The sequence below is a fragment of the Mesocricetus auratus genome, unplaced genomic scaffold (assembly GCF_017639785.1).
Source record: "Mesocricetus auratus isolate SY011 unplaced genomic scaffold, BCM_Maur_2.0 Super-Scaffold_100011, whole genome shotgun sequence".
Taxonomy (NCBI): domain Eukaryota; kingdom Metazoa; phylum Chordata; class Mammalia; order Rodentia; family Cricetidae; genus Mesocricetus; species Mesocricetus auratus.
In genome coordinates, this window is record NW_024429195.1 from 43,815,404 (window position 1) to 43,839,415 (window position 24,012).

General features: G+C 46.1%; 1 protein-coding gene and 1 non-coding gene across 3 annotated transcripts; both read right to left on the bottom strand.

Annotated features, from left to right (window-relative positions):
* Positions 1-10: 10 nt before the first annotated feature.
* Cs (citrate synthase) lies at positions 11-21,866 on the bottom strand. 2 transcript variants are annotated; one of them, XM_005079722.4, is made up of 11 exons: positions 21,507-21,866; positions 9,411-9,461; positions 8,307-8,414; positions 7,700-7,765; positions 6,198-6,329; positions 5,839-6,027; positions 3,920-4,119; positions 3,133-3,262; positions 2,907-3,008; positions 2,286-2,495; positions 11-1,492 (listed from the first exon to the last, which is right to left on the bottom strand). In XM_005079722.4, the coding sequence occupies exons 1-11, from the start codon at positions 21,546-21,548 to the stop codon at positions 1,322-1,324; spliced, it is 1,401 nt and encodes a 466-aa protein (XP_005079779.1). In that variant the 5' UTR covers positions 21,549-21,866; the 3' UTR covers positions 11-1,321. The 2 variants fall into 2 exon arrangements, with proteins under 2 accessions (XP_005079779.1, XP_021088517.1); XM_021232858.2 differs by lacking the exon at positions 21,507-21,866 and adding an exon at positions 21,221-21,358.
* On the bottom strand, positions 10,068-10,199 carry LOC121143376. The gene has a single exon (XR_005880578.1). It is a non-coding gene; the product is annotated as a U8 small nucleolar RNA (small nucleolar RNA).
* Positions 21,867-24,012: the final 2,146 nt, after the last annotated feature.

The window sequence follows — 24,012 nt, forward strand, 5'->3', positions numbered from 1 at the left end:
AGCTCAAGCATTGATAATAAAAACATTTATTATTTTTCATTTTATACAGAACAACCTGAAGTCTGCATCATGACTTAACAGTTACCCAGGGGTTTACAGTGTGTCCATCTCAACAGTGTGGTACTGAGGTTTGGGTTCCACACAAGCACAGGCAGGAGTTTTGGGGCAAGGGAGGCACAACAGGAGTGTATCTCAACCCTTTCTCAGAGAAAAGGCAGTGGAGCATTCTGAGTCACTGAAAACCTGTGCAAATGGGGCTGCTAAAATAAACACCGCACTGTGAGCTCTGACTTAGAACGAGCAAGAGAAAGACATCGATAAATAAAGGGACACGTCCTTGACACGGGATGAGAAGTTGGCTCACTGTTTTCAATGCCCTCAGCCCTAGTTCAACTGATATTCAAAGGAAACTATGTCCAATTGCAAGTAATTTTTCTGTTCAAAAAGAAAGCCTCGAACCCCTGGGACCAGACCATGGAGAGGCTGGCCATTTGTGACTCTTGTTCTGTGTGCCAGAACATATTAACAGGAGACCGAGGTCAGAAGAGTGGCTTATGTTCCATGGAAGTAAAAGGCCTAGTTCACATTAAGTACTGATAAAGCCGAATGACTGACTGGGAAGACCACAGGTCGCAGACCTGCTAAGTACGAGGACCCTAGCAGAGGCTAGGACAGGGAGACCCAGGGCATCCTCAGCTGAGGCACAGCAGGTATAGGAAGTTTGGAAGGAAGCAGAACACTCCCAGACATTAATTTCAATGGTACAATTTAAGAAGAGAAATAGAATCATATGCTGGGTAGCAGTCACAATAAATACCATGCCACTTATGGTCATGGATCTTGCTAGGAGGTGCTTGTGTACACGGGAAAAGGCCCTAGGGTTTGACACCACCTACACCCAACAGGGTTCCTATTGAAACAAAAGGGACCCAGCCCTGCCTTGATGGTGTGGAGGCTGGTGGAGTAGAAACAGAAGCTTCATTCAGTGACTGCAGCTTTCCTGTTACCTGCTTTGACCTGAATAAGAGGAGCCAGACTCTCACTCTGGAAATGGTGGGCAGCCAGCTCTAACTGACCACATGCATTAGTCCTGGTCATCCTACAGCTGTTGGGCAACTCATACCAGGGAGGTGAGCTGGTGAGGGAGAAGGGATTGCTTTTCATCTTTAAGTCCTAATTTATATTTTAACTTCAAATGTATTTTCAGTGCCTCACATACAGTTTAATCTTAAGTCTTAAAGGCCCCTGAAACAAAACAAAATTATACTTTATTTTTAAGCTTCCTCATTTTCTTATAGTCAGTGTCCCCCAATCTCCCATTTTACCCTGACTTAGAGTCCACAAACTTCATCAGACCATCCGTGCTCATGGACTTGGGCCTTTCTAGTGGGAAACCTAGGGCTCGGCTCCAGATGAGTTGTGCCAGCACACCCAGTGCCCTCGACACTCCGAACAGGACTGTGTAGTAATTCATCTCCGTCATGCCATAGTACTGGTAAGGTAGAAGAGAAGAAAAGGCTGTATTAAAAGACAGATGGTGGCACCAACAGGGCCATGGCAACAAGAACCTCAGAGACCCATTCTTCCTTTCACCCACAGTCTTAGTCCACTCAGCCCTAACTAGAAAGAACATCAGGAAAAGTAAAGCAATTGCAATAATTCCCCAGGCCCTGCCAGGAGCAACTGTGTCAAAAGAGCTCTGTGAGGGAGGTGACAAAGGAGCCCTTGCTCTAGCGGAGCCTGGGGCTGTAGACCTGAAATTTTATCACGTAAGAGGCTGAGGCAGGAGATCAAACACTTAAGGTCAGAGGCTAAGGAAACAGCTCGGATGGCAGATTGTTTGCCTTTCAAGGCTAAGAATTCCCAGCAGGCACATAAGTCAGGGTGTAGTGGCATGAGTCTGAAACCCCATGAGAGAGAAGACCCCTGGAGTTTGTCACCAACCAGTGGAATTAATGACCTCCAGGTTCAGTAAGAGGCCCTGTCTCTGAAAGAAAGATGGAAAGCAACAGAGGAAGACACTTAATCACCTCTGGCATCCACGCACATAGTGTGCCGGCAGACAGACACACGCGCGCACATGCACACACAGCCATTCACCACAACTAAATTAGAGAGCGTCAGGCCTGGTGGTGCATGCACATCTTAATTCAGAGCACTGGGGAGGCAGAGGCAGTGCAGCTCGGAGTTCAAGGGCCACACAGGAGGCTTTGGGTCCCGAGCCCCTGCTGTGATTAGGAGCTGATGTGGTACAAGCAGAGGGAAAGCAGGAGAGAAAGGCTCACCTGCAGCAGCACGCCACTGTGAGCGTCCACGTTGGGCCAAGGATTCTTTGCCTTCCCTTGCTCTAAGAGGATGTTGGGCACAATCTTGTACAGCTGAGCAACCAGCTTGAACAAGGGGTCGTTAGGCAGATGCTTCAGAGCAAACTCCCTCTGGCAGGAGTATCGTGGGTCAGTCTTCCTTAGCACTGCATGACCATATCCTGGGACAACCTGTAAAGGACAGGGTGGAAAAATTACAGAGAAGCATATCTAGGCACACAATTCCCCTTTCATTTTAAGGTAATTTGGTTCTGGTGGCTCACTCAGGACTGTAAATTCCAAGTCCGCCTGGGCAGTTCAGTGAAACCCTGTCTCAAAATAAAAGAATAATGTAAGGGCTGGGAATATAGCTCAGTGGCAGAGCACCCTGTCTAGCCAAAACATGCTGGGGTCAAGCCTGAGCATCACAGAAAAGAAAACTAAACCCACCAAGTAAATAAATGGGGAAACAATAGGAAAGACGGCCTTTCTGGCTAATGCAGGGGGCTGCTTTTAATCCCCCCCACACAAAGGTCTAGATAGTCTGGAATTTTCTTTCAAACTGCAGTGTTTGGGTCTCAGACTCAATTCCTGGTTGCTTACCCGTCCTGAGTTGAGTGTATTCCAGATGTAGTCTCGCAACTTCTCATCTGACACATCTTTGCCGACTTCCTTCTGTAGCTGTGTTAGCCAGACAAGCACTTCCTACATGGTAGGTTTCGTGTGGGGAAGAGGGACGTCAGCACACACGTCGAGGAAAGAATGTCAACATTAGGGGCCGAGCATGTGCGTAAAAACACACAACAGGGAGAAGAAAAGCCAGCCTCACCTGATTTGCTAGTCCATGTAGAGGCCCTGCAAGCCCATTCATGGCTGCTGCGAAGGACAGGTAAGGATCTGAAAGGGCGCTGCCCACCAAGTGGCTTGTGTGGGCGCTGACATTACCACCCTCATGGTCACTGTGGGGACACACCGCAGAGCCAAAGGGAAAGAAAAGGGCTGGTTATGGAACACAGACAGCGCTCACAGCACAGCAGTCAGCTGGCCTGCTCCCTCTCCCACACCCAGGCTTCTTCATCCCACCTCCACTGTCAGGGTCAACTGCAGCCCTCAAAGCATGCATTAGGCAAACTGCTCTCAGCTACCGATCCCATTCTAATGACAATGACCACAAGAGGGCGCACCCAGAAAGCAGAACTGCCTTTCCCAATCAGGAGAGGGGTTTGCCTCGGCCTTTCAGCTTTTCTCCCTCATCTCTGCCCACTTCCCATCTTACAAGATGCTTCTATCCCTCTGCTACAGACCATCTGTTTCCTGTCCTGGAACTCACTCTGTAGACCAGGCTGGCCTTGAACTCACAGAGATCCGCTTGCCTCTGCCTCCTGAGAGCTGGGATTTAAGGTGTGTACCACCACCAACCGGCAAAGGAGCTTTTTAAATGTACCCCTACCTATCCCACCCCCCCATTTGCTGGGCATGGTGTTACACACCTTTAGTCTTGGCATCTGGGAGGTCAGGACAGGCAAGGCTATGTAGAAAAATCCTGCCTCACAAACAACCAAGAGTTTCCCATCAATCCAGGCACCTGAGGGACATAATTACTAACGCTAGCTCACCTGTGGATAGTGAGGTACAAACGCATAAGCTCGGTGAACTGTGGCTCAGTATAGCCTAACATGTTGGTAAAATTGTGGGACCAGTCCAGCTTAGAATCAATGGCCCCAATGCTGCTGCCTTCCCGGTAAAGATTCCGGTAGATTTTTGCTGCAACACAAGGTAGCTTTGCAATCAGGTCCATACAATCTTCATAAATCAACTGATGAAAGAAAAGATGGAGAAAAAGGGAATTACATGCAAGGCATTAGGCTGCAATACTGTTTGTGCTGTTGACACTGTATGCTGGTTATGTGTCTCAAGGGTTAGAATAACCGCGTGCCAGCAGACAACTACAACCAAGGTTTCTAGCATCTGTTGCGTGATAACACACCATTCTCCACTGTTTCCATTTTACTGGACTTACCTTGTCCACTCACAGAGGAGCTCAGTAAGTATTAATTCAAGTGAGATCTGAACCCTGTCCTGCTGCACTGTGACCTTCTCAGGACACTAATGTTGCACTAAACGGACATGCTAAGATGTCACCTTTATAGCTTTAATTTTTAAAATTTATTACTACTATTGTGTGTGTATAATGTGCGTGTAAGGGGACGGGGGCTACACATGCCATAGTGCACGATGAGGTCTGAGGATTACTCTGAAGTCCCTTCTTCCTGCCACCTTTATGTGGCAGAATTCTGGGATTGTTCAAGTACCTTTAGCTGCTGAGCCATCTCACTGGCCCATTTCCTAAAATTCTTTATGTTAATGTTTAATTTAATTCTGTATTTTAGCTTCCAGTGAAAATTTATTATATATGATAAGCACCAAACAATGCTGACCAATTATTGAATAACAAAAGCTTCAAAGATTTAGATACATATTATGCTATATATATTATATACTTTGATAGGAAACGTGCCCAGCATGAAGGAGGCCTAGGTTTGATATTTGGCATTTGCCTGAACAGTCACCCGAAACACGGGGCTGGAGAGATGGCTCTGCAGTTAAGAGCACTTGTTCTTGGAGAGGGCCCAGGTTCAGTTGCCAACACAGCACAGGAGCTAATGGTAACTCCAGTTCCGAGGATCAAATGCCCTTCCTGCCTCCACACATACCGTTTAGGAACACACACACCCACACACACGTCCTCTTTTTTTTTTTTTTTTTTTTTTTTTTGAGACAGGGTTTCTCTGTGGCTTTGGAGGCTGTACTGGAACTCCCTTGGTAGTCCAGGCTGGGTCTCGAACTTACAGAGATCCGCCTGCCTCTGCCTCCCGAGTGCTGGGATTAAAGGCGTGTGCCACCAACGCCCGGCCTACACACGTCCTCTTAAACCTAGCTACGTAACTTAGACTTGGCAGCATGTGTAAAATTGGAAAAGGAAGGTAGTAGTGTGTGCTGTGCTGTGCACTGGACAAAACTGTGGCCTTTCCACACACCAAAAACAGGATTCAAACTAGTGAGGTCACTTTGCATTTTCAGAAAATCAAGTGTTTCAGTATCTCTCCTCTCCAGACAGTATCTTGGCTCTAACTCAGAATGTGACAGGCATTAGTCCTCCTAAACCACAGTGTGATTATCTACCGTTCACCCAAACTCTGAGGTGACATGAAAGCTCCCCTTATTTGGGGCTGGTGGGATGGCACCTGACAGACTGAGTTTGATACCTGGTACCCACACTGTATGAGGAGCAGTGTACAAAGTAAACACACAACTAGGACAAAAGAAGAAACAACGCTCTATCTTTAGAATGTACAGAAAACGCGTCTATTGGCCTACAGTGAATTTCTGTTTTAGTACTGGGGACCAACTCAGGGCCTTACTCATGGCATGTGCTCTGTGATCCCAGTTTCTAGCCGTCTGTGAGGTGGATTCCTGGAGAAATCACGTGCTCTGAACCCCATGATCGCCCAATTACCTCACTCAGGGTTCCTACCTCCCAGTACTTGGTTCGGTTGATGCCCTCTGCATACGCCCGGGCAAAGTTACTTTCACTGTTGAGGGCTGTGATGGCCGCGCTGAGCTGAGACATGGGGTGCAGATTAGTAGGAAAGTTGTCCAGCATGGTGACCACGTGAGAAGGCAGAGCTGCCCTTTTGGCCCATTCTTGTGAGAGCCAAGACACCTGTGAAAAAGCAGACCCACTCAAACACAGAACGGTAATTAATACCCACGTAAACATAATCACAGGGCCAGTACAACTGCTTAGCACGTCAGACCCTGCTGGTTCCTTCTCAAAGCGCTCTATAAATGAGAAAAGCAAGGCAGAGAAATGGGAGCCAATGCTGACCATACCTGTTCCTCTGTAGGCATCTGTCCAGTTACCAGCAGCCAAAACAAGCCCTCAGGCAGGGGTTCTTCCCCACCCTTAGCCTTAGGAAGCAGTTTCTGGCATTCAGGGATACTGTGACCCCGGAAACGGATGCCCTTGAGAGAGAAGACAGAATTACAACCAAATGTATTAATCTGTCAGCATATAGCAGACTGGTCCTAGTCATGCCAGATATTCCAGTAGGTAAACACATGGGACACTAGCCTGATGGCCTGAGTTTGATCCCTGAGATTCACACAGTGATGCAAGAGAACTGACTCCCACAAGCTGCTGTCTGACCTACACACCTGTACCTGGGCACATACATGAACATGCACACACAAAGTAAAAAAAGTCTGTATTTTAAAAATGTTACAAATATGTTAAACAAACAAAAAACCAAAAAAGCAAAACAAAACAAAGTAACAAAACAAATGCCAGGCATGGTGTACATACCGCTAATTCTGGTACTTGGGAGGCAGAGGCAGGCAGAACTCTTGAGTTCAAGGCCAGCCTGGTCTACAGAGCAGGACAGCCAAGACTACACAGAGAAACCCTGTCTAAAAATAAAGGCCGGGCGGTGGTGGCGCACGCCTTTAATCCCAGCACTCGGGAGGCAGAGGCAGGCGGATCTCTGTGAGTTCGAGGCCGGGCTGGACCGACAGCCTCCAAAACAATACAGAGAAACCCTGTCTCATAAAACCAAAAAATAAATAAATAAATAAAAAATAAAGATCCACAGAGAAACCCTGCCTCGAAAACAAACAAAACCCAAGGAAAAAAAACATTGACCTTAAATATTCACTCACTTAATTTTCTTTAAATTTTTTTGCTATTAGAGTATGTCTATGTAGTCCTGGCACTTACTCATTATGAAGACAGGGTAGTCTCTAACTCCTGAGTGCTAGGATTAAAGACATGCACCACCATAGCTGGCTATTCTTATATTTTTAAGTGTGCACCTGAGTGCTAAACCACCCCTTCAGCCCCATAAATGTGTTTTGTTATTTTTCAATTAAAATGCAAAAAAGAGAAAGAAAAAAAAAAAGCACATGCCATGAATTCAAGACCAGTCTGGTGTATACTGTATGTTCCAGGCCAGCCAAGGCTACATAGTGAGACCTCTTTCAAAAAAACCAACCAAAACAATAATAACAAGAAGACCCCCCCAGTACTTTCCAGTTCACATATGTTTTCTCTGTCTCTCTTTGTTTTTAAAAGATTTATTTATTTATTATGTATACAGTGTTCTGTCTGCATGTGTACCTGCATGCCAGAAGAGGACACCAGATCTCCCTACAGATGGTTGTGAGCCACCATGTGGTTGCTGGGGCTTGAACTCAGGACCTCTGGATGAGTATTCAGTGCTCTTACCCTGTGCTCTGATGCACTAAAGAGAAAGGGCTCTTTCTTGTCCTGTTCAGACCTATGCTGCACTGTTCAGTTTGTACCATCAAACCCACTGACCATGGGGACGGTGTCTTACCTCATCAGGATCAAGAACGGATGTTTCATACACAAGTCCTTTCATGCCTCTCATGCCACCATACATCTAAGGAAAGAAATTGTGCCAACTGTCAGATTGGCTGGGACCAGAGTGGTGGCCAGAGCGTCACGGAATTCTTACTGCAAGACTACACTTAGGAGGCCATTTCTGGGGGTTGGATTTCTGGACACCTGCACTGAGTCACTACTATTTCTTTAATACCCCTTTGCTTCCTTTTCTTAACTGTTTTTCTCCTGATCATTCTTAACTTTTTCCACATTAAATCTATTATGGGATTAGATCTATTATGGGCAAAGGGAAGGAGGCAGGGACTAAAAGTTTCAAACTCTTAGGGCTGAGGAAGACATCCTAAGGCTGTACAGAGGGTTTGCTGGGCTACAGTGTAACTGGATGGCTGGCACAACACCAATCAAGACAGTCCCAGCCCTAGCTAAAGAGCTGGGAACAGAACAGAAGCTATGCTCACCTTTTTCATAGGGGAACGCTCTCTAACCAATACCATGAATCCCAACACTTTACTGTACAGAACACAACACTAGTGAAGAAAACGGCTCCCTAACAGCTAAGATGCCTCCGCAGTCCTTACCATGTCCACGGTGATCTGGCCCACCACTGTCTTCCCATGCTGCTGTCTGAAGGCTTTAATTCTGGCCTGCTCCTTGGGTATCAGATCGCTCAGTACATCTTTCAGATTCTAGAAAGGGAAATAGAAGGGTTTAGCGAAAGGAAACTGTACAGGGCTTCCTACTGTAAAGAAGGTATGTGAAGACTACTTGTCATCATTTCTCTACCCGCCAGGCACGGGAAGGAGGGAATAGGGAGCTCCATTTTGCAGAGATGAAGCTGGATATGGACAGCAGTGTCCACTTAATTAATGATTAAAAAGTCAGGAATGGTGGGTGCATGTCTATAACCCTAGCACTCAAGAGGCCGAGGCAGAAAGATGAGTGAGGCCACCCTGTCTCAGAAATTTAATAAAAGGGCTATATAATAAGATCCTGTATTAAAAATTCAAACAAAACAAAACCAAAACTGTTAACACTAACTCTTATGAGTATGGTTTAGTGGTAAAGTCCTTGCCTAGCACATGTGAGGCCCTGGGTTTAATGTACAACATTAAAAGGGGGGATTACTTTTTCCACAGCACCACTCCACTGATTATTTCTTAAGGGGCTGGAACGGGGGCAGGAGAGATGGCTCAGCAGTTAGGAGCACTGACTGCTCTTCCAGAGGACCCAGGTTCAATTCCCAGCACCACACAGTAGCTCACAACTGTTTGTAACCCCAAGATCTGCCACCCTCACACAGACATACATGCAGGCAAAACACCAATGCAAATAAAGAAAAAAACTAAATTATTTAAAGGGGGGGTTACAGAGATGATGGCTCAGTGGTTAAGATCACTGGCCTTCCAGAGGACAAGGGTTCAATTCCCAGCACCCACATGGCAACTCACATCTGTCTGTAACTCCAGTTCCAGGGGATCCAACACCTTCACAGACATACAAGCAGGCAAAACACCAATGTGCATAATTTAAAAAAAATTTCTTAAACTAGTAATAATAATCATAGCAATACCAATTATTGGCTAATTCCAATAGATTTAAGATAATAAGGCAAGTAGTTGCCAAACACTCTATCCTGAGGTCAGATTGCTGCAAGGATTCTGTACTCCTTTGCCAGATCTTACCGTGGAAGCAGCACTGGCATGCCGGACAGCAAGAACAAGGCAGGATGAATTCTGCAAAAAGATCAAGACAAAACCCTTATTAGCACCCTTCCCTCCTTTGTACCAAGGAGCTGCAGGGACTCTTCTCTCCACTTTCACCTTTTGAGATGGTTTGCATAAAGCTTTCTCAGGTCACAATAGCCTGGCAGAGGCCTGCTTCTCCAATCCTCAGCATCACTAGTTTCTCTCACATACCCAGGTTCCTGGACAGCACAGCTGTTACTCAGAGCATCTAGTCCCTGTAGATCGTAGATCTAACTGTCAGTATTTGTGAGTGGCCCCCAAGAAAACTGGCCTATTACAGATGTTGTTAAGAAATCGCCATAACAGCTGGGCAGTGGCAACTCACTCCTTTAATCCCCACACTGGGGAGACAGAGGCAGGCTGATCTCTTTGAGTTCGAGGCCAGTCTGGTCTACAGTGAGTTCAAGGACAGCCAGGACTGTCACAGAGAAACCCTGTCTCAACCTTTCCCAAAACAAACAAGCAAACAAACAAACTCCATTACTTAGTCTTTTAGCATCACCTAACCTGTCCAGTCTAGGACAGCCTACAGGCAGCTGCAGCCTTTCAAAATAGCATTTTTAACCCTTCCAACTTATTTTGCTTTTCCAGAGAATCAGAAAGGAACAAGCAGGGTGTTGCATGTCCTGATTATACAAAGATACTAATCACAATTGATACAAATTTTATTCATGTTCTGTCTTACCCCCTGACAAGAGGATTAGTAAGGATCATCCCACCTTGTCATCCCTTCTGGTTTTAAAAGTACATAGAATATCTACAAAGCAACTGACAGACAACTACTTAAGACCAGCAATGGAGGAGCTAGAGAGATAGCTCATTGGTTTCAATCCCAGCACCCAATGGCAGTTCACAACCATCCCAGGCATCTCCAGTTCTGGGGAATCCAATGCTCACTTCCAGACTCCGCAGGTACTGGGCACACAAGCAAAGCATAAAATTAAACATACACATAAAATTGAACATTTTAAAGAAAAGCTAAGGAAATTAGAGGCAAGCTTTAACGAGAGACTAAAAATACCTAAGGTAACAGTTTTCCCAAGAGCAATTAGAATCTGGGTCTAACCCCATCAGCAAACCAGAAAAGGTAATTAGTCTCTGTCTCTCCCAGCTAGAAAATACTCTTCTCCAAACACAGACCTCAGCCTTTGAATACCATGACCGACACTGGTACTTCTCAGGCTCTCAGGCTTATGGACTTGAACTGAAACATAACACCATTATTCCAGGTATCCTGCTTGCTTCTGTAACTGTGTGAGCACACACTATAGATACAGATACATACACAGATAACACTTTCACTTTTCCCTTTTTTTGACAAGGTATTTTCATAGAGCTCTGGCTGGCTTTGAACTCAGAGATCAGCTTGTTTCCGCTTCCCAAGTTCTGGGCTAAAAGGCCTGTGCCACTACTCCTGGCACTTTTATAGCAAGCAAAAACACTGGCTGTTCCTCCAGAGAACCAGGAGTTACCAGCTGCTTACAACCATCTAATTCAAGGACATCTAATGCCCTCTTCTGGCTTCCATGAGTACCAGGCACAGATGGTACAGTCATACACACAGGCAAAACACCCATATGCAAAAAAATAAATTAACAATCCCAGCACCCAGGAAGCGGAGGCATGAGAATCAGAATAAGATCACCCTCAGCTGGAAGAGTTTGTGTCCAGCCTTAAACAAAAGAGACCATGTCCACAAAATAAACAAATTAATGGAAATCCAGACTTGGACTTCAGACCTAATTTTTTTGTTTGTTTGTTTTTTGAGACAGGGTTTCTCTGTATTGTTTTGGAGGCTCTCCTGGAACTAGCTCTTGTAGACCAGGCTGGCCTCGAACTTGATCCACTTGCCTCTGCCTCCCAAGTGCTGGGATTAAAGGTGTGCCACTAACGCCCAGTCTGACCTAATTGAAATTGAAAATTTCAATCTACAGTTTACATGAAAAAAACAAAAACAAAAAACACAGTAAGTCCTAAGTCTGCCATTTTTATTCCATTACTTTGGCTATGAGACCTAGTATAGGGCCATTTTCTAATCTCTAAAATGGTAATAAAAAGCCAATTTTAGGGTTGTGAGATGACTCAGTGGGCAAGTTTACTCTGCAAGCATAATAAAGACCAAGTCCAAATCTCCAGCACCCTCATAAAAGCCAGACATCAATACTAAATTGTGTTTTGTTAAATCACTAGGCATTTTGTTATCAAATAAATGTAATCTGTCAGTTCTTTTCAGGATGTTAACATTTATTTTAAATGCATTTCTAGTTTATAACTAGTGTCCTGTAAAAATACAGCAGTTATCAAAAAAGAAAAGAAAAATAACAACAAAACGGCATGACAGCTTGTACCTAGAACTTAGAATCTTGCCAGTCAACCTAGCCAGGAAAGGGTGAGCCTTCCTGTCCCCAGGCATTAAAGCAGACAATAAATAACAAAAGACACCCAAACTTGTCCCTGGCCTCCACATGTACATGTACCCTCACACACAGGAGGCCAATTTCAGAACAGTTAAATAAACTACAGGAAATCGTTCGCATGAAAGCATGCAGCGGGGCTGGAGAGGTGGCTCAGCCGTTTGGATGCAGCACCACATAGTGGATCACAACATCCAGACCTCCAGCACCAGAGGATCTGTATCCCCTCTTCTAATCTCCATGGGAACCAGGTGGTATGAAGACACACATGCAGGCAAATCATCCATACACATAAAATTTAAAATTTCTAAAGCATGTAAGACACTGATTTGTACATAGGCAATAAATTTAATACTTCTTAAAAATGCGCCAGTCTCAGGCAGGGTGGTAGTGGCATACACCTTTAATCCCAGCACTTGGGAGGCATCAAGGCAGGCAGATCTCAGCCTGATCTAAAAGGGAGTTACAGGACAGCCAGGACTATTACACAGAGAAACCCAGTGTGTGTGTGTGTGTGTGTGTGTGTGTGTGTGTGTGTGTGTGTGTGTGTGTGTGTGGTAGCTCTTGTATGGCAAGGTGGTGACATGCTTATATACAAAGGATGAAGCAGGAAGAGTCAAGTTCCAGGCTAGTCTGGGCTACAGAGTGAAATCAAGTATTTGAAAAAAGAGCCAGGTGTCATGGCCACCCAGGCCTATAACAATAGAACCATTTGGAAGGTATATAGAGGGAGGGATCAAAAATTCAAAATCCAGTCTGAGGCTGCATGAGCCATGTGAGACCCTTCCCCAAAAAAGGAAAACAAAAAACAAACAGAATTGTATTGGTTATAATTTACCACCAAGTGTCAAAACTCTTGCCCAGGGGGCTGGAGAGATGTCTCAGAGATTAAGAGCACTGACTGCTCTTCCAGAGGTCCTCAGTTCAATTCCCAGCAACCACATGGTGGCTCACAATCTATACATAGGATCTGATGCCCTCTTCTGGCCTGCAGGCATATATTCAAATAGGGAATGCACACATAAAACAAATCTTAAAAAAAAAATCAAAAACCAAAAAAACACCTCTTGTTCAGCCAGAATGAATCACAGTAAGAACCAGTCAAATCCTAGGGAATGGTGAATGGAGAATTTCCTTTAACAATAAAACAGGAAATAAACCTCAACTTCCTATTTTCTTGAGAGGGGTGTCATTTTTAGCTTTTTTGCAAAAGGATCACCTATGGTACAGGTTGTTCCTGAACTCACTATGTCCTGTTCCTTCTGCTCTCTACCAGAATGCTGGGATCACAGGTTTGTTTGAGATAGCGTTTTTGCTCTACAGCCAAGGATATTCTGGAACACTATATACATAATCATGAGGACCTGGACCCCTACAATCTCCACTGGTGGCATGAGCAGCTCTAGACCGGAGGTGCTGGAGAAAGGCCACATCCAAGCCACACATGCCTCCACTCAGCTACCGTGGTTCCCATAGAGCATTGCACAGTACCCTCAGGTCAGTCACTGATGGGGCAGACAGATCACTTTTGAATGTCTACCTCCCAGCTCCTCCCCTACCCTGGAGGTGTGGCTGCAGGGATTTTGGCTTCTGGTTGCTTGCCACAAGTAGTCACCTCACTGTCAGGTGAGTCAGGCAGAGCTTCACTCAATAGGTCAGTTCCTTCATGGCAAAAGCCAGAAAGAGCTGGTAAAACTTGGTGAAAGCTGGCTGACAGCCATGGTTCCCTCTAGCGGGAAGGGGAAGCACCCAGTTCAACAAGAGGCCTCTCCAAACCTCACATGCTGCTGCCTTGAGTTTGCTCATCTTATTTATTTATTCATCCAGGTTTTTCAAGACAGGGTTTCTCTGTATAACAGCTCTGGCTGTCCTGGAACTCACTTTGTAGAGCAGGTGAGGATCCCTCAAACTCAGAGATCTGAATTCAATTTATTTATTGAGATAGACAGGATCTCATGTAGCACAGGCTGGCTTTGAATCAATGCTCCTCTTGTGGACTCCTGAGTGCTGGGATTACAGGTGAGCTTGTTTTACACCTGAGTAAATTCATCTGGCTTGCTTCATTCTGAGACACACATAGCCCAGGCTGGTCTGGATCCTCCTGTTTGATCTCATGAGAGCGGGCACTGTAGGCACAAGGTACCTAGCCCAGTGAGTTTGCTATTATCAATGGATGTAGATTATGGTTCTCAAATGTGCTGACACACACACAAAATATATACTACACACATATAAAATCACCTCTATCTTACAGGGCTAAGAGGGAAAAAGACCAATGATCTATATTCAGGTAATGCACTGAAAAACTTTTCTATACACTAACATTGTCCCGCTAACATAGGACAATGGGTAAATGTCAAATATCAGTGAACTCCACACTCTGGAATCTTATTTGGATAGCCACTGAATACAGAGGTTATCTCACTCCTCTTATCTTTTTTTTTTTTTGGTTTTTCGAGACAGGGTTTCTCTGTGGCTTTGGAGGCTATCCTGGAACTCCCTTGGTAGTCCAGGCTGGTCTCGAACTTACAGAGATCCGCCTGCCTCTGCCTCCCAAGTGCTGGGATTAAAGGCGTGCGCCACCAACGCCCAGCTCATTCCTCTTATTACTACTAACTCCTAAGAAGAGTTCTCTCCTTGCTCTCCATCCTAGGCAAATCACCCTACATTTCCAGGAACTCCAATGTTAAAAACTTGAGCTAGGACAGACATAATGTCGAAAGCCTTTAATTCCAGCACTTGAAAGAGACAAGCATATCTCTGGGACTTTGAAACCAGCTCTGGTCTATACAGAGTTCCAAGAAAGCCAGGAATACACAGACTCTGTCTTTCAAAACAAAACAAAAGCAGGAAAGATGGCTCAGTTAAAAGGGCCTGGGTTCAATTCCCAGCAACCAGAGTAGCTCCCAACTGGCAGGCACTCCAGTTCCAGGGAATCTACTGCCATCTTTCGGCCTCTTCAGCCAGCAGTTATGTACACAGTGCATAGACACACATGTAGACAAAACATCTATACATATAAAAAACAAAACAAGCCTTGAGAGAAATCATCCCGATCTTAACAAGACACGGTCATCAACAACAGATGACAAAACAAGACAGAAGCAAAAATAGCAGCAGAATTCCCCATAACCAGTAGGAAAAACCCTGAGTTACAGAGGCTTCTAATACAGAAAGAACTACTTGTATTAAGAAAAAAGAAAGAAAGCTGGGCGGTGGTAGCACACACTTTTAATTCCAGCACTCAGGAGGCAAGGGCAGGTGAATCTCCGTGAGTTCCAGCCCAGTCGGGTATACAGAGCTAGGACACTTCCAGGATCTAGAGAAACCGTGTCCTGAAAAAGAAACCCTGTCCTGAAAACCCAACCAACCAACCAAACAAACAAATAAAATAATGCCAGGGCAGTGCAACATGTCTTTAATCCCAACATTCTGAGGGAGCAGGCAGATCTGAGAGTTTAAGGCCAGCTTGGTCTATATAGGGAGTTCTATGAAGCAGAGTTCAGTTTCTATCTCCAATGCTGGACAGCTCACATCCGCCTCTGAGGGATCTGCAGCCACTGCTCTCGGAGGGAAAATGCACAAGCATGCTCAAAGTGAAGCAAGTCTACCAGTGAACAGTGCTGCTCAGCGTTAATTCTACACACAGGCAAGTGATCTCCATGGGTTTGAGGACAGCTTGGTTCACATATCAAGTTCTAGAACAGCCAGGTCTACATCGTGAGACTCTGTTTCAAAAATAAATAAAAACACCAGTCCTCTTAGCACATTATTCTCAAAAATAAGTTAAGACATGAAGGCCTGTCATGGTGGCACACGCCCGTGGGAGGCAAAAGCAGGACCAGGAGTTTAAAGCTGCCTTAGAGAAACTCAAAAGGAAATAAAAGAAAAACCAAAACAAACAACAACAACAAAACAGGCCTCGGACAAAGAATCCTCTTTCCAGAACCAGGTCAGAGAACTGAAGCCATTTAAAGCCCTTGTTTCACAATGGCCATGCTGGAAGTTAGCCTGCAATGTTTGGTCAGGCCCTAGCAGAGCAGGCCAGATCTCTGACCCCCTTAATACTAACAGGAGTCCTCTTGATAATTCTGTCATTTTTCTTTAAAAATTCTATCACAGTACTATTTAAGTGCTTGAGTAACACAGACAGACACCCACACATCCCATGGCTTTGGAGTAGAGGTCAGAGAACAAATTACAGAATTGGTTCTATCTTTCTAGCATGTGGTACCTGTGTGGTCATCAGGCTTGGTGGCCAAGTGCCATCTTGCTGGCTGCTACTTGTCACTTTCTAACAGTAGGAGGTCCTACTTGCCTACAGGTCCACTAATTTTTTTCATACAGAAGGACCATAAAAGGTATTACTCAAACCTCAGAAAAGGACTGAGTTGCCAAATAGGAGACAAAGAATAGAGTCCTAACTTTTCCTGAGACAGGGTTTCTCTGTAGTTTTGGAGGCTGTCCTGGAACTAGCTCTTGTAGACCAGGCTGGCCTCGAGCTCACAGAGATCCTCCTGCCTCTGTCTCCAAAGTGCTGGGATTAAAGGCGTGTGCTACCATCACCTGGCTAGAGTGTTAACTTTTCCTTTCATCAGAAACCCAGTGTTCTTTATAAGCTTGCTTATTTTATTGAGTACTTTTAGAATTGTGTGTGTGAGACAGAGTCTCATTACATGGCCTTGGCTGACCTCAAACTCAGAGATCCATCGGCCTCTGCTGTAGAATGGTGGGAGTATGCCACGTGTGTGCAGGTGCCCAAGAAGGCCAGAAGAGGGTGGAAGAACCCCTGGTCCTGGAGGCAAAGTCACCCATTCTGGGTGCTGGGAACCAAACTCAGGTCATGCTCTTCACCGATTCATCATCTCTCCAGATTCAATTTATTGTTTTTTTTAATGTATTAACTTTTATTACTTTTAATTAATTAGAAATTTATGCCTGGGCTGGTGAGAAGGCCCAGTAAGTAAAAGCACTTGCTGCCAAGCCTGATGAGTTTGTGGAAGGAAAAAAATTTAACTCACACCAACGGTCCTGACACTCACAAGAGTGCTGTGGACATGCACCCAAACACAAACAACTACATATACACTAACTGTAATAACTGTCACCTCAATGTTTCTTGGAAACACTAAATGATTTCCTTACTTCTGCTACATTTTTTCTTTTTAACAAGCTTTAGCTCCTAACACTATGCTCTAGGTTTTACAAGAAAGGTTCATGTGAAAATAAAGCTGGGCGTGGTGGGTCAGGCCTGCAATCCAAGAATCACACACGATCAGCCCAAAAAGTAAAAACTGTCAGATTCCACGACACTTCTTCAGAATCACACTCTGATCAAGCACCCAGGTAACAAGAAAGTCTGGGTAGCTGACGGAAGAACTGGGCAGTCACCTCACTGCTTCAGATTTCACACCCTACTTCTCCCGCAAAAGTACTGACATAAGGCACAAGAAATTACTGTGCGGCTTTAGTTGAGATGTGAGTGTGGTTTCCTGTGCAGAGCACACTTAGGTTATAAGAACCAGGAATGCTGAGGATCCCTTCTCAAGTTTGCTGAGCGCACACCTGTTCTTGCTGCCCGTCTATGTCAACATCTTCAGATTCACTTGCTCCCAATTTAAAGGCCAGTAGGAACAAACAGACTTAGCCCACAATTAACACAAGGTTAAGCTACACTTGGACAATGAAGGTAGATATAAAGACCCTTGCCTTCATAAGTTTTGGGTGTTAAGCCTATTTCATGGGAGAAAAATAACTGTTTTGTTGAAATTAATTTCAGACAAGGTCTTATAGAAAATGGGCAGTGGTGTAGGCATGTTGTAAATCACTATTAGTGTAAAACCACACTGATCTTTTCAAAGTTCAAGGCCAGTCTGGTCTACAAAGAGTTCAAGAACAGCCAGAGCTTGTTACACAGAGAAACCCTGTCTCAAAAAATAAAATGAGGAGAATGAGAATTTTTGGTCAGATTGGGCTATATGATGAAACTCTGTCTTAGAAAACAATATTCCTTTTAGATAGGGCTGATTAAGCATGCTGACTTCAAAAGCCTAAAGGTGATTCCATGGTCCTACCCCAGTTCCTGGCCTAATTACAAACCCAGATCACCTGTGAAAACAGAGTTCAAGCATGAGGGGTTAAAAAAAATAGATTCTTTTTCTTTCTAATTGTCTTTCCCCTCCTTAACAGGTTTTATTATGTAGCTCCCAGCTGATCTAAAACTTTTGGAACATGAGATCTTCCTATCTCAGCTTTTTTCAGCCCTGGAATTACAGCCATGCCTTAGTGAGGTGATTCCAGCTCTCTCCCTCCCCCTTCCTCTCTCTGGAAGTTTATAAACCTTGGGTCTTGTACACTGAAGGCAAACACTGTATTACCGAGCTATATTTTCTTTGGTTTTTTTTGTTGTTGTTGGTTTTTTTTTTTTTTTTTGGTTTTTTGAGACAGGGTTTCCCTGTGGCTTTGGAGGCTGTCCTGGAACTCGCTCGGTAGACCAGGCTGGTCTCGAACTCACAGTGATCCGCCTGCCTCTGCCTCCCAAGTGCTGGGATTAAAGGCGTGTGCCACCAACGCCCGGCCTGAGCTATATTTTCTTATGTTTACTTTTCATTAGCTTTGGCTGTCCTGGAGCTCGCTCTGTAGACCAGGTTGGCCTCGGACTCACAGAGATTCGCCTGCCTCTGCAGCCAGTGTTGGGACTAAAGGTGTTTGCCACCACCGCATGGTTTACCTTCTTAATAAAGGCTCTTTTAATATTAAAAAATAAAGATTTATTACCAATGACTAATCAAACTGGGAATTAATTTAGAAAGTGTAGGCAGACACAAATGATGCTGATAGGCTTCTCAGAATCCCAGGTACACTGCAGACTCTCGAAATTCTACTCCTTAATGTTAAGGCTGTGATAGCTTTATGTTTTGTGTGTGTGTGTGTCTGTGTGCACACATACATGTTGTGTGTCAAAGAGTAACTTTGTGTCTTCCTCTACTGGCCTTCACCTTATTAATATTTGTAGTACAGTCTCTCATTCAAACCTGTTTCTGCTAGATAGACTGGCAGCCTAGACCCCGAGTTCCCATCTGTTCCACTCTTCCCCACACTCCAGACTATGAGGGTTACAGGCACAGTAACTGAACATAGTTTTTAGATGGAGGTTATGTTGTGGGATGTTCTTTTTTTTTTTTTTTTTTTTGAGACAGGGTTTCTCTGTATTGTTTTGGAGGCTGTCTATAGACCAGGCTGGCCTGGAACTCACAGAGATCCGCCTGCCTCTGTCTCCCGAGAGCTGGAATTAAAGGTGTGTGCAACCAACGCTCAGTGTGGAATGTTCTTTTACACTGTGTAAAGATGTGTCACTGTGATTGATTTAAAAGTTAAATGGCCAGTAGCTAGGCAGGAGGTATAGCAGGGACTTCTGGACAGAGAGAGCTCTAGGAAGGAGGAGGTGTTGCCATATAAAAGGGAGAGGAAGCAAGAGGTCAACACAGAGTAAAGGTAACTGAGCCTACAAAAGAACGCAGATTAAAAGATACGGGTCGCCGGGGGCGTTGGTGGCGCACACCTTTAATCCCAGCACTCGGGAGGCAGAGGCAGGCGGATCTCTGAGTTCGAGGCCAGCCTGGTCTACAGAGCAAATTCCAGGACAGCCTCCAAAACAATACAGGGAAACCTTGTCTCAAAAAACAAACAAACAAGCAAAAAGGTTAATTTAAGTTATAAGAGCTAGTGGGACAAGCCTAAGACACAGGACTGAGCTTTTATAATTAATAACAAGCCTCCCGTGGCATTTTTTTTGTTGAGCTGGCAGCTCAAAAAGTTTGAACTCAACAGCAAACACTTAACCTTGGAGGTCAAGCTTAATGGAACCCACTCTGTATGCAGCCCAGGATGACCTTGAATTCACAAAGATCCTCCTGCCTAAGCTCCCAGTGTTTGTTTTATAGTTTCAAGCCATCATGCTCTGGGCCTTGCTGATTTTAAGAGTAAACCTTACCCCTTTTCTTGGAGACTGGGTATCATTAGCTTAGGATGGTCTCAAACTCACTATATAGCTACTGTCTCCAAGTGCTGGTGGGCAGATATGTTACCATCACACTTAACAACGAGAGGCAAACAGAGATCCACACATGCCAGGCAAGTACTTGACCAAGCCAATCCAAGAGACTGCTAAGATTTTCGGAATGACAGCATAGTCATCCATAAAACACTCTGAGATTCCCTAGGGCCTTAACAGGCAAGACAAACTCAAAAGGTGAATCTAAAGGCTTTTTCAAGTTCAGTTGTGTTAGACTATTTGGTCTGGGTTAGCAGCTCCGAAATGGTCTAATTATAGGTCCACAATTCTGCCAAACACTGTCTGGAACCTGCTTCATTTCAGTTCCCTGGCAGGAGTAGCAACAGCCAAGACAGACAAGTATCTACCAAATATGCACTCTCTGCCTTGTTTCTGGGTGCTCAAAAACCGAACCCCAAGATAAACCCTACGGGTTCTGTGGCAAGTCTGACAAATATGCATCACACACAGCCAGTCAAAACCATTCTCGGTCTTTCTCTCCCTCCAGGCATGACCAGCTTCAAGCTGTCTACTCAAGAAAAAAATCCTCAGTTCCTTACAGCAGCCAAGGTCGTCTGTGGCACTGTCCCCACTTGGATTAGAAGGCCGAGATTCCCTCAGCACAACTGGATCTGTTTAAAGGACCGATCTATGCAGAGCCCAAAGTAGTGAAAAAGGCAAAAGAAAGGAAGAAAAAGGTCCAAGTTAAAGGGCCCTAGGGAATAGAGGAAGTACTCCTCTTAGGAGACTTAAGAAAACAGCTAAAACCCGCACAACTTAAGTAGTAGACTCGGTCATGTGATCTCGGATGGTGTTACTCCTCTTGCCTGTCTTCATTTATTGGCCTGCAGCTTGGTGGTACAACCTTTCTGGTTCTCTCTGGAGTCACAGGCGATATTCTATCAGCAAGTTTAACAGAAATGCCCCACCCTATCCAAGCTCCTCCTATACAGTTAAGTGCAAGCGCCCCAAGGACAAAGAGGAGCTGGGGACCGGGGACGCGGGAAGGTGGGTGTCTACTCCTCTCCGAAAACTGACCCGGCCGGGTCACTCAGAGGCTTCAATTACAACGAGAAACAGGTCCTGACAAGACTCGCCCTACAACGCAGAGCCCAAACCAGCCCCGGCTCCAGCTCTGGCCCAGTGACAAAGTGAGCAGCACATCTGCCCACCGCCCCCGGTGCCCCTGCCAGCAATTCTTCCCCTAACTCCGGCGGCACGCCGCACCTCTCCTCCCCTCCGGCTCTTCAGCCCGCACCACGCATCCCTCCCTCACTTGCACCTCGGAGAGATGATGTGACAGTCAGGCCGGGGCTCCGGGGGCCCCGGGCCGCCGAGGACCGCACGCAGCCGGCGCCGGCAGCGTTCACCTTAGCGCCGGAAGGAAGGGCAGCGCGGCACATGGCCTAGGAGCCGCAGGAAGGGCTGGCGGCTGGCCAGGCGCCGGGCCCCTTTAAGGCGCGGAGGGCTGCGCGCCGGGGCGGGCGGGAGGCTCGGAGCCGGAGGGCCTGCGGTCGCCTCGGCCCCACCCCGCGACGCCGCCGCTCCCTGCCTTTAGCCGCTCACCTTGGCTCCCAAGAGCCGGGCTGCCGCAGTGAGGAGAGCCATGGCGGGACCAACTCCGGGACCTGGCGGGAAGGGAGCGCGGAGAGCGAGAAGCTGCAGCTGGAACCGCAGCGGCCGCCGCTGTAACGGAGACCGCGCCAACCGGCGGACAAGGTTGAAAGGAGGCGGCGGAGGAAGGGGAGATGAACCGGCAGAGGCGCCCAGCCCAGGGTCCTCAGCGAGGCCCCGCCTCCGGGCCGAAACACGAGCCCGCCCCTCTCTGGGGACAAGCTTCAGGCTCGTCCATTGGCCCAGGGCGAAGGAGGGGCGGGACTTGAGCACTTGACAGATGTTAGGGCGGGGAGGATTGGACCCTGCGGATTAGGCTAATTCGGAGTGGGCGGAGAGGGGACTGTAGGTGTCTTAGGATGTGCCTGAGAACTCAGTTAACTTCCTTCTTTGGCTCTTCCCTTTGCCCTTAACGCGTTTCGAGTTCTCCAGAGAATGCGAAAGGTACAGCTCCAGCACGCGACTCTTGAAGGTCACGGCACCACAGCAAACTGATCGTGTCACCCCCCCACACACACACACCGGCTTGGCATGCTTCCTTAAAGGATGACTTCACGGCCGGCCATGCAGGTGACATCATGTGGAAAGCAGCCTATGATGCCAAAGTTCGCTGCTTGACGAAGATCATCAGAAATCCTGATAGTGTAGATACTGACCCCCACTATGTGGAGAAGAACCAAAACGGGCGCCTGAATATTTAGTGCTGTGTGTGAACTGTAGATGTTAAGTCTTACAAAAGCCCTCTTAACATGAAGGTGCCTGCGTCTTTCAGTCTTTGGGCCCTGGGCATATCCTGTCATTCTTCGTACCCCCCCCCAGAGCCAGCCCACCTCACGTTTAGCAAGAGGATGCACACCAGATCTGCCCTCCAGGGTTAGACACTCCGTCTTTTTGACACATCGTTCGCAGTATTTCCAAAGGCTCTAGGACACTTCTCCTACTTGGCTATCTGTCTCTATCCTCAGCGCCTCGGAAACTATGGCGCTAAATGACACAAGAATTTAAGATGACCTTACACATCACCCGGTAGAGCACCTTTGGTACTTCCCTAAGCCTATCACTGTGATTGACCTAGGGTGGAGAGAAACTGACCCAAGGATCAGGGTGCCTTATCTATAAACCCTAAATGAACCATCTTTTATCTTCCCACACGGCAGTAACAAAGTGCAGAGGTCTCCGGATTCATGTAAGCCAATAGTCCTTGTTTATAAAGGATATAGTTTGTGGCTTAGACTTGGGAAAAAAAGGGAAAGAACCCCCCCAAAAAAAATCTCTCATAGACGGTTCGTATCTGTCCAGCAGTTCCTCTGGCCCAAGAATCAGGTAGTTCTTTGGAGAAAATCTTATCTAGAGAAACCACACCCCGGGACAAGCAAAGACCCCAGCTACCTCCCTAAGAACTTCAAAGCTTCACTGATCAATACTGGCTCCCAATTTAGCATCTCACATAAGGTTTCTTCATAACCCCAGAATAGTCTGACCTGGCCCATTTCCCCTAGTTAATTATCCACAGAGACTAGCTGGCAGATCAGAGGGCTGAACTCCAATGCCCTAAGAAAAAGAGGTTGTCCCCATCAGGTGAGGCTACCAATGGGACAATTATTGGATGGCCATAATGGCAACTAGAGTTTAATAACTGCAGGGAGAATGTGGGGACAGTAGTGTTTTAATTCCCTTGGTGTGGGGTCCTGGATTTTAACTTCAACACTCAAACTTGTTCATCCCAATATTCATTGTTATAAAGGTGAAAACCCAAAGAGGCTAAGTGGAGTCTCCCAAAAGCTGAGTCCGTGTGTCAGTCTGTCTCTGGGTGCTGGGAATGAAAAATGTAGCTTCTAAACAGGTCGGTGGTGGTGGTGGTGGTGGTAGTGGTGGCGGAGGCACACCTTTAATCCCATCACTTAGGAGGCAGAGGCAGGCAGATCTCTGAATTCAAGGCCAGCCTGGTCTACAGAGTGAGTTCTAGGACAGTTAGGACTACAGAGAAACCCTATCTTGGGGGAGGGGGGCTTCTAAGGTGCTATACTAATACTCAAACACTAAGCCACAGTCCAGTCTACAGTCTCTTTCTGAACATAGGTGGGAAAGTTAAGACTGTCATGAATGTAATAGCTAAGTAAATTACAGGTCCAAATACAGTCAAATGAGTGAGAACAAGAATGAACAATGGAACCGGGCGTTGGTGGCGCATGCCTTTAATCCCAGCACTCGGGAGGCAGAGGCAGGCGGATCTCTGTGAGTTCGAGGCCAGCCTGGTCTACAGAGTGAGTTCCAGGACAGCCTCCAAAACAATACAGAGAAACCCTGTCTCAAAAAAACAAAACAAAACAAAAAAAGAATGGACAACAGAGAAGGCCCAGGCTTGACATCAGTGTGACCTTGGGAGGATGTAAGATGCACAGGGACAATGGTGCCCCCTGGTGGTCAAAAGCAAAAGGGCGCATGCAGGCTCTAGACC

Coding starts and splice junctions, on each gene's coding strand:
- Cs (XM_021232858.2), bottom strand. CDS start 21,343: ATGTGCCGCGCTGCCCTTCCTTCCGGCGCTAAGGTGAACGCTGCCGGC. Junction 7,766..8,306: donor GCCAGATCACCGTGGACATG/GTAAGGACTGCG, acceptor TTCTTTCCTTAG/ATGTATGGTGGCATGAGAGG. Junction 2,496..2,906: donor ATACACTCAACTCAGGACGG/GTAAGCAACCAG, acceptor TGTCCTTTACAG/GTTGTCCCAGGATATGGTCA.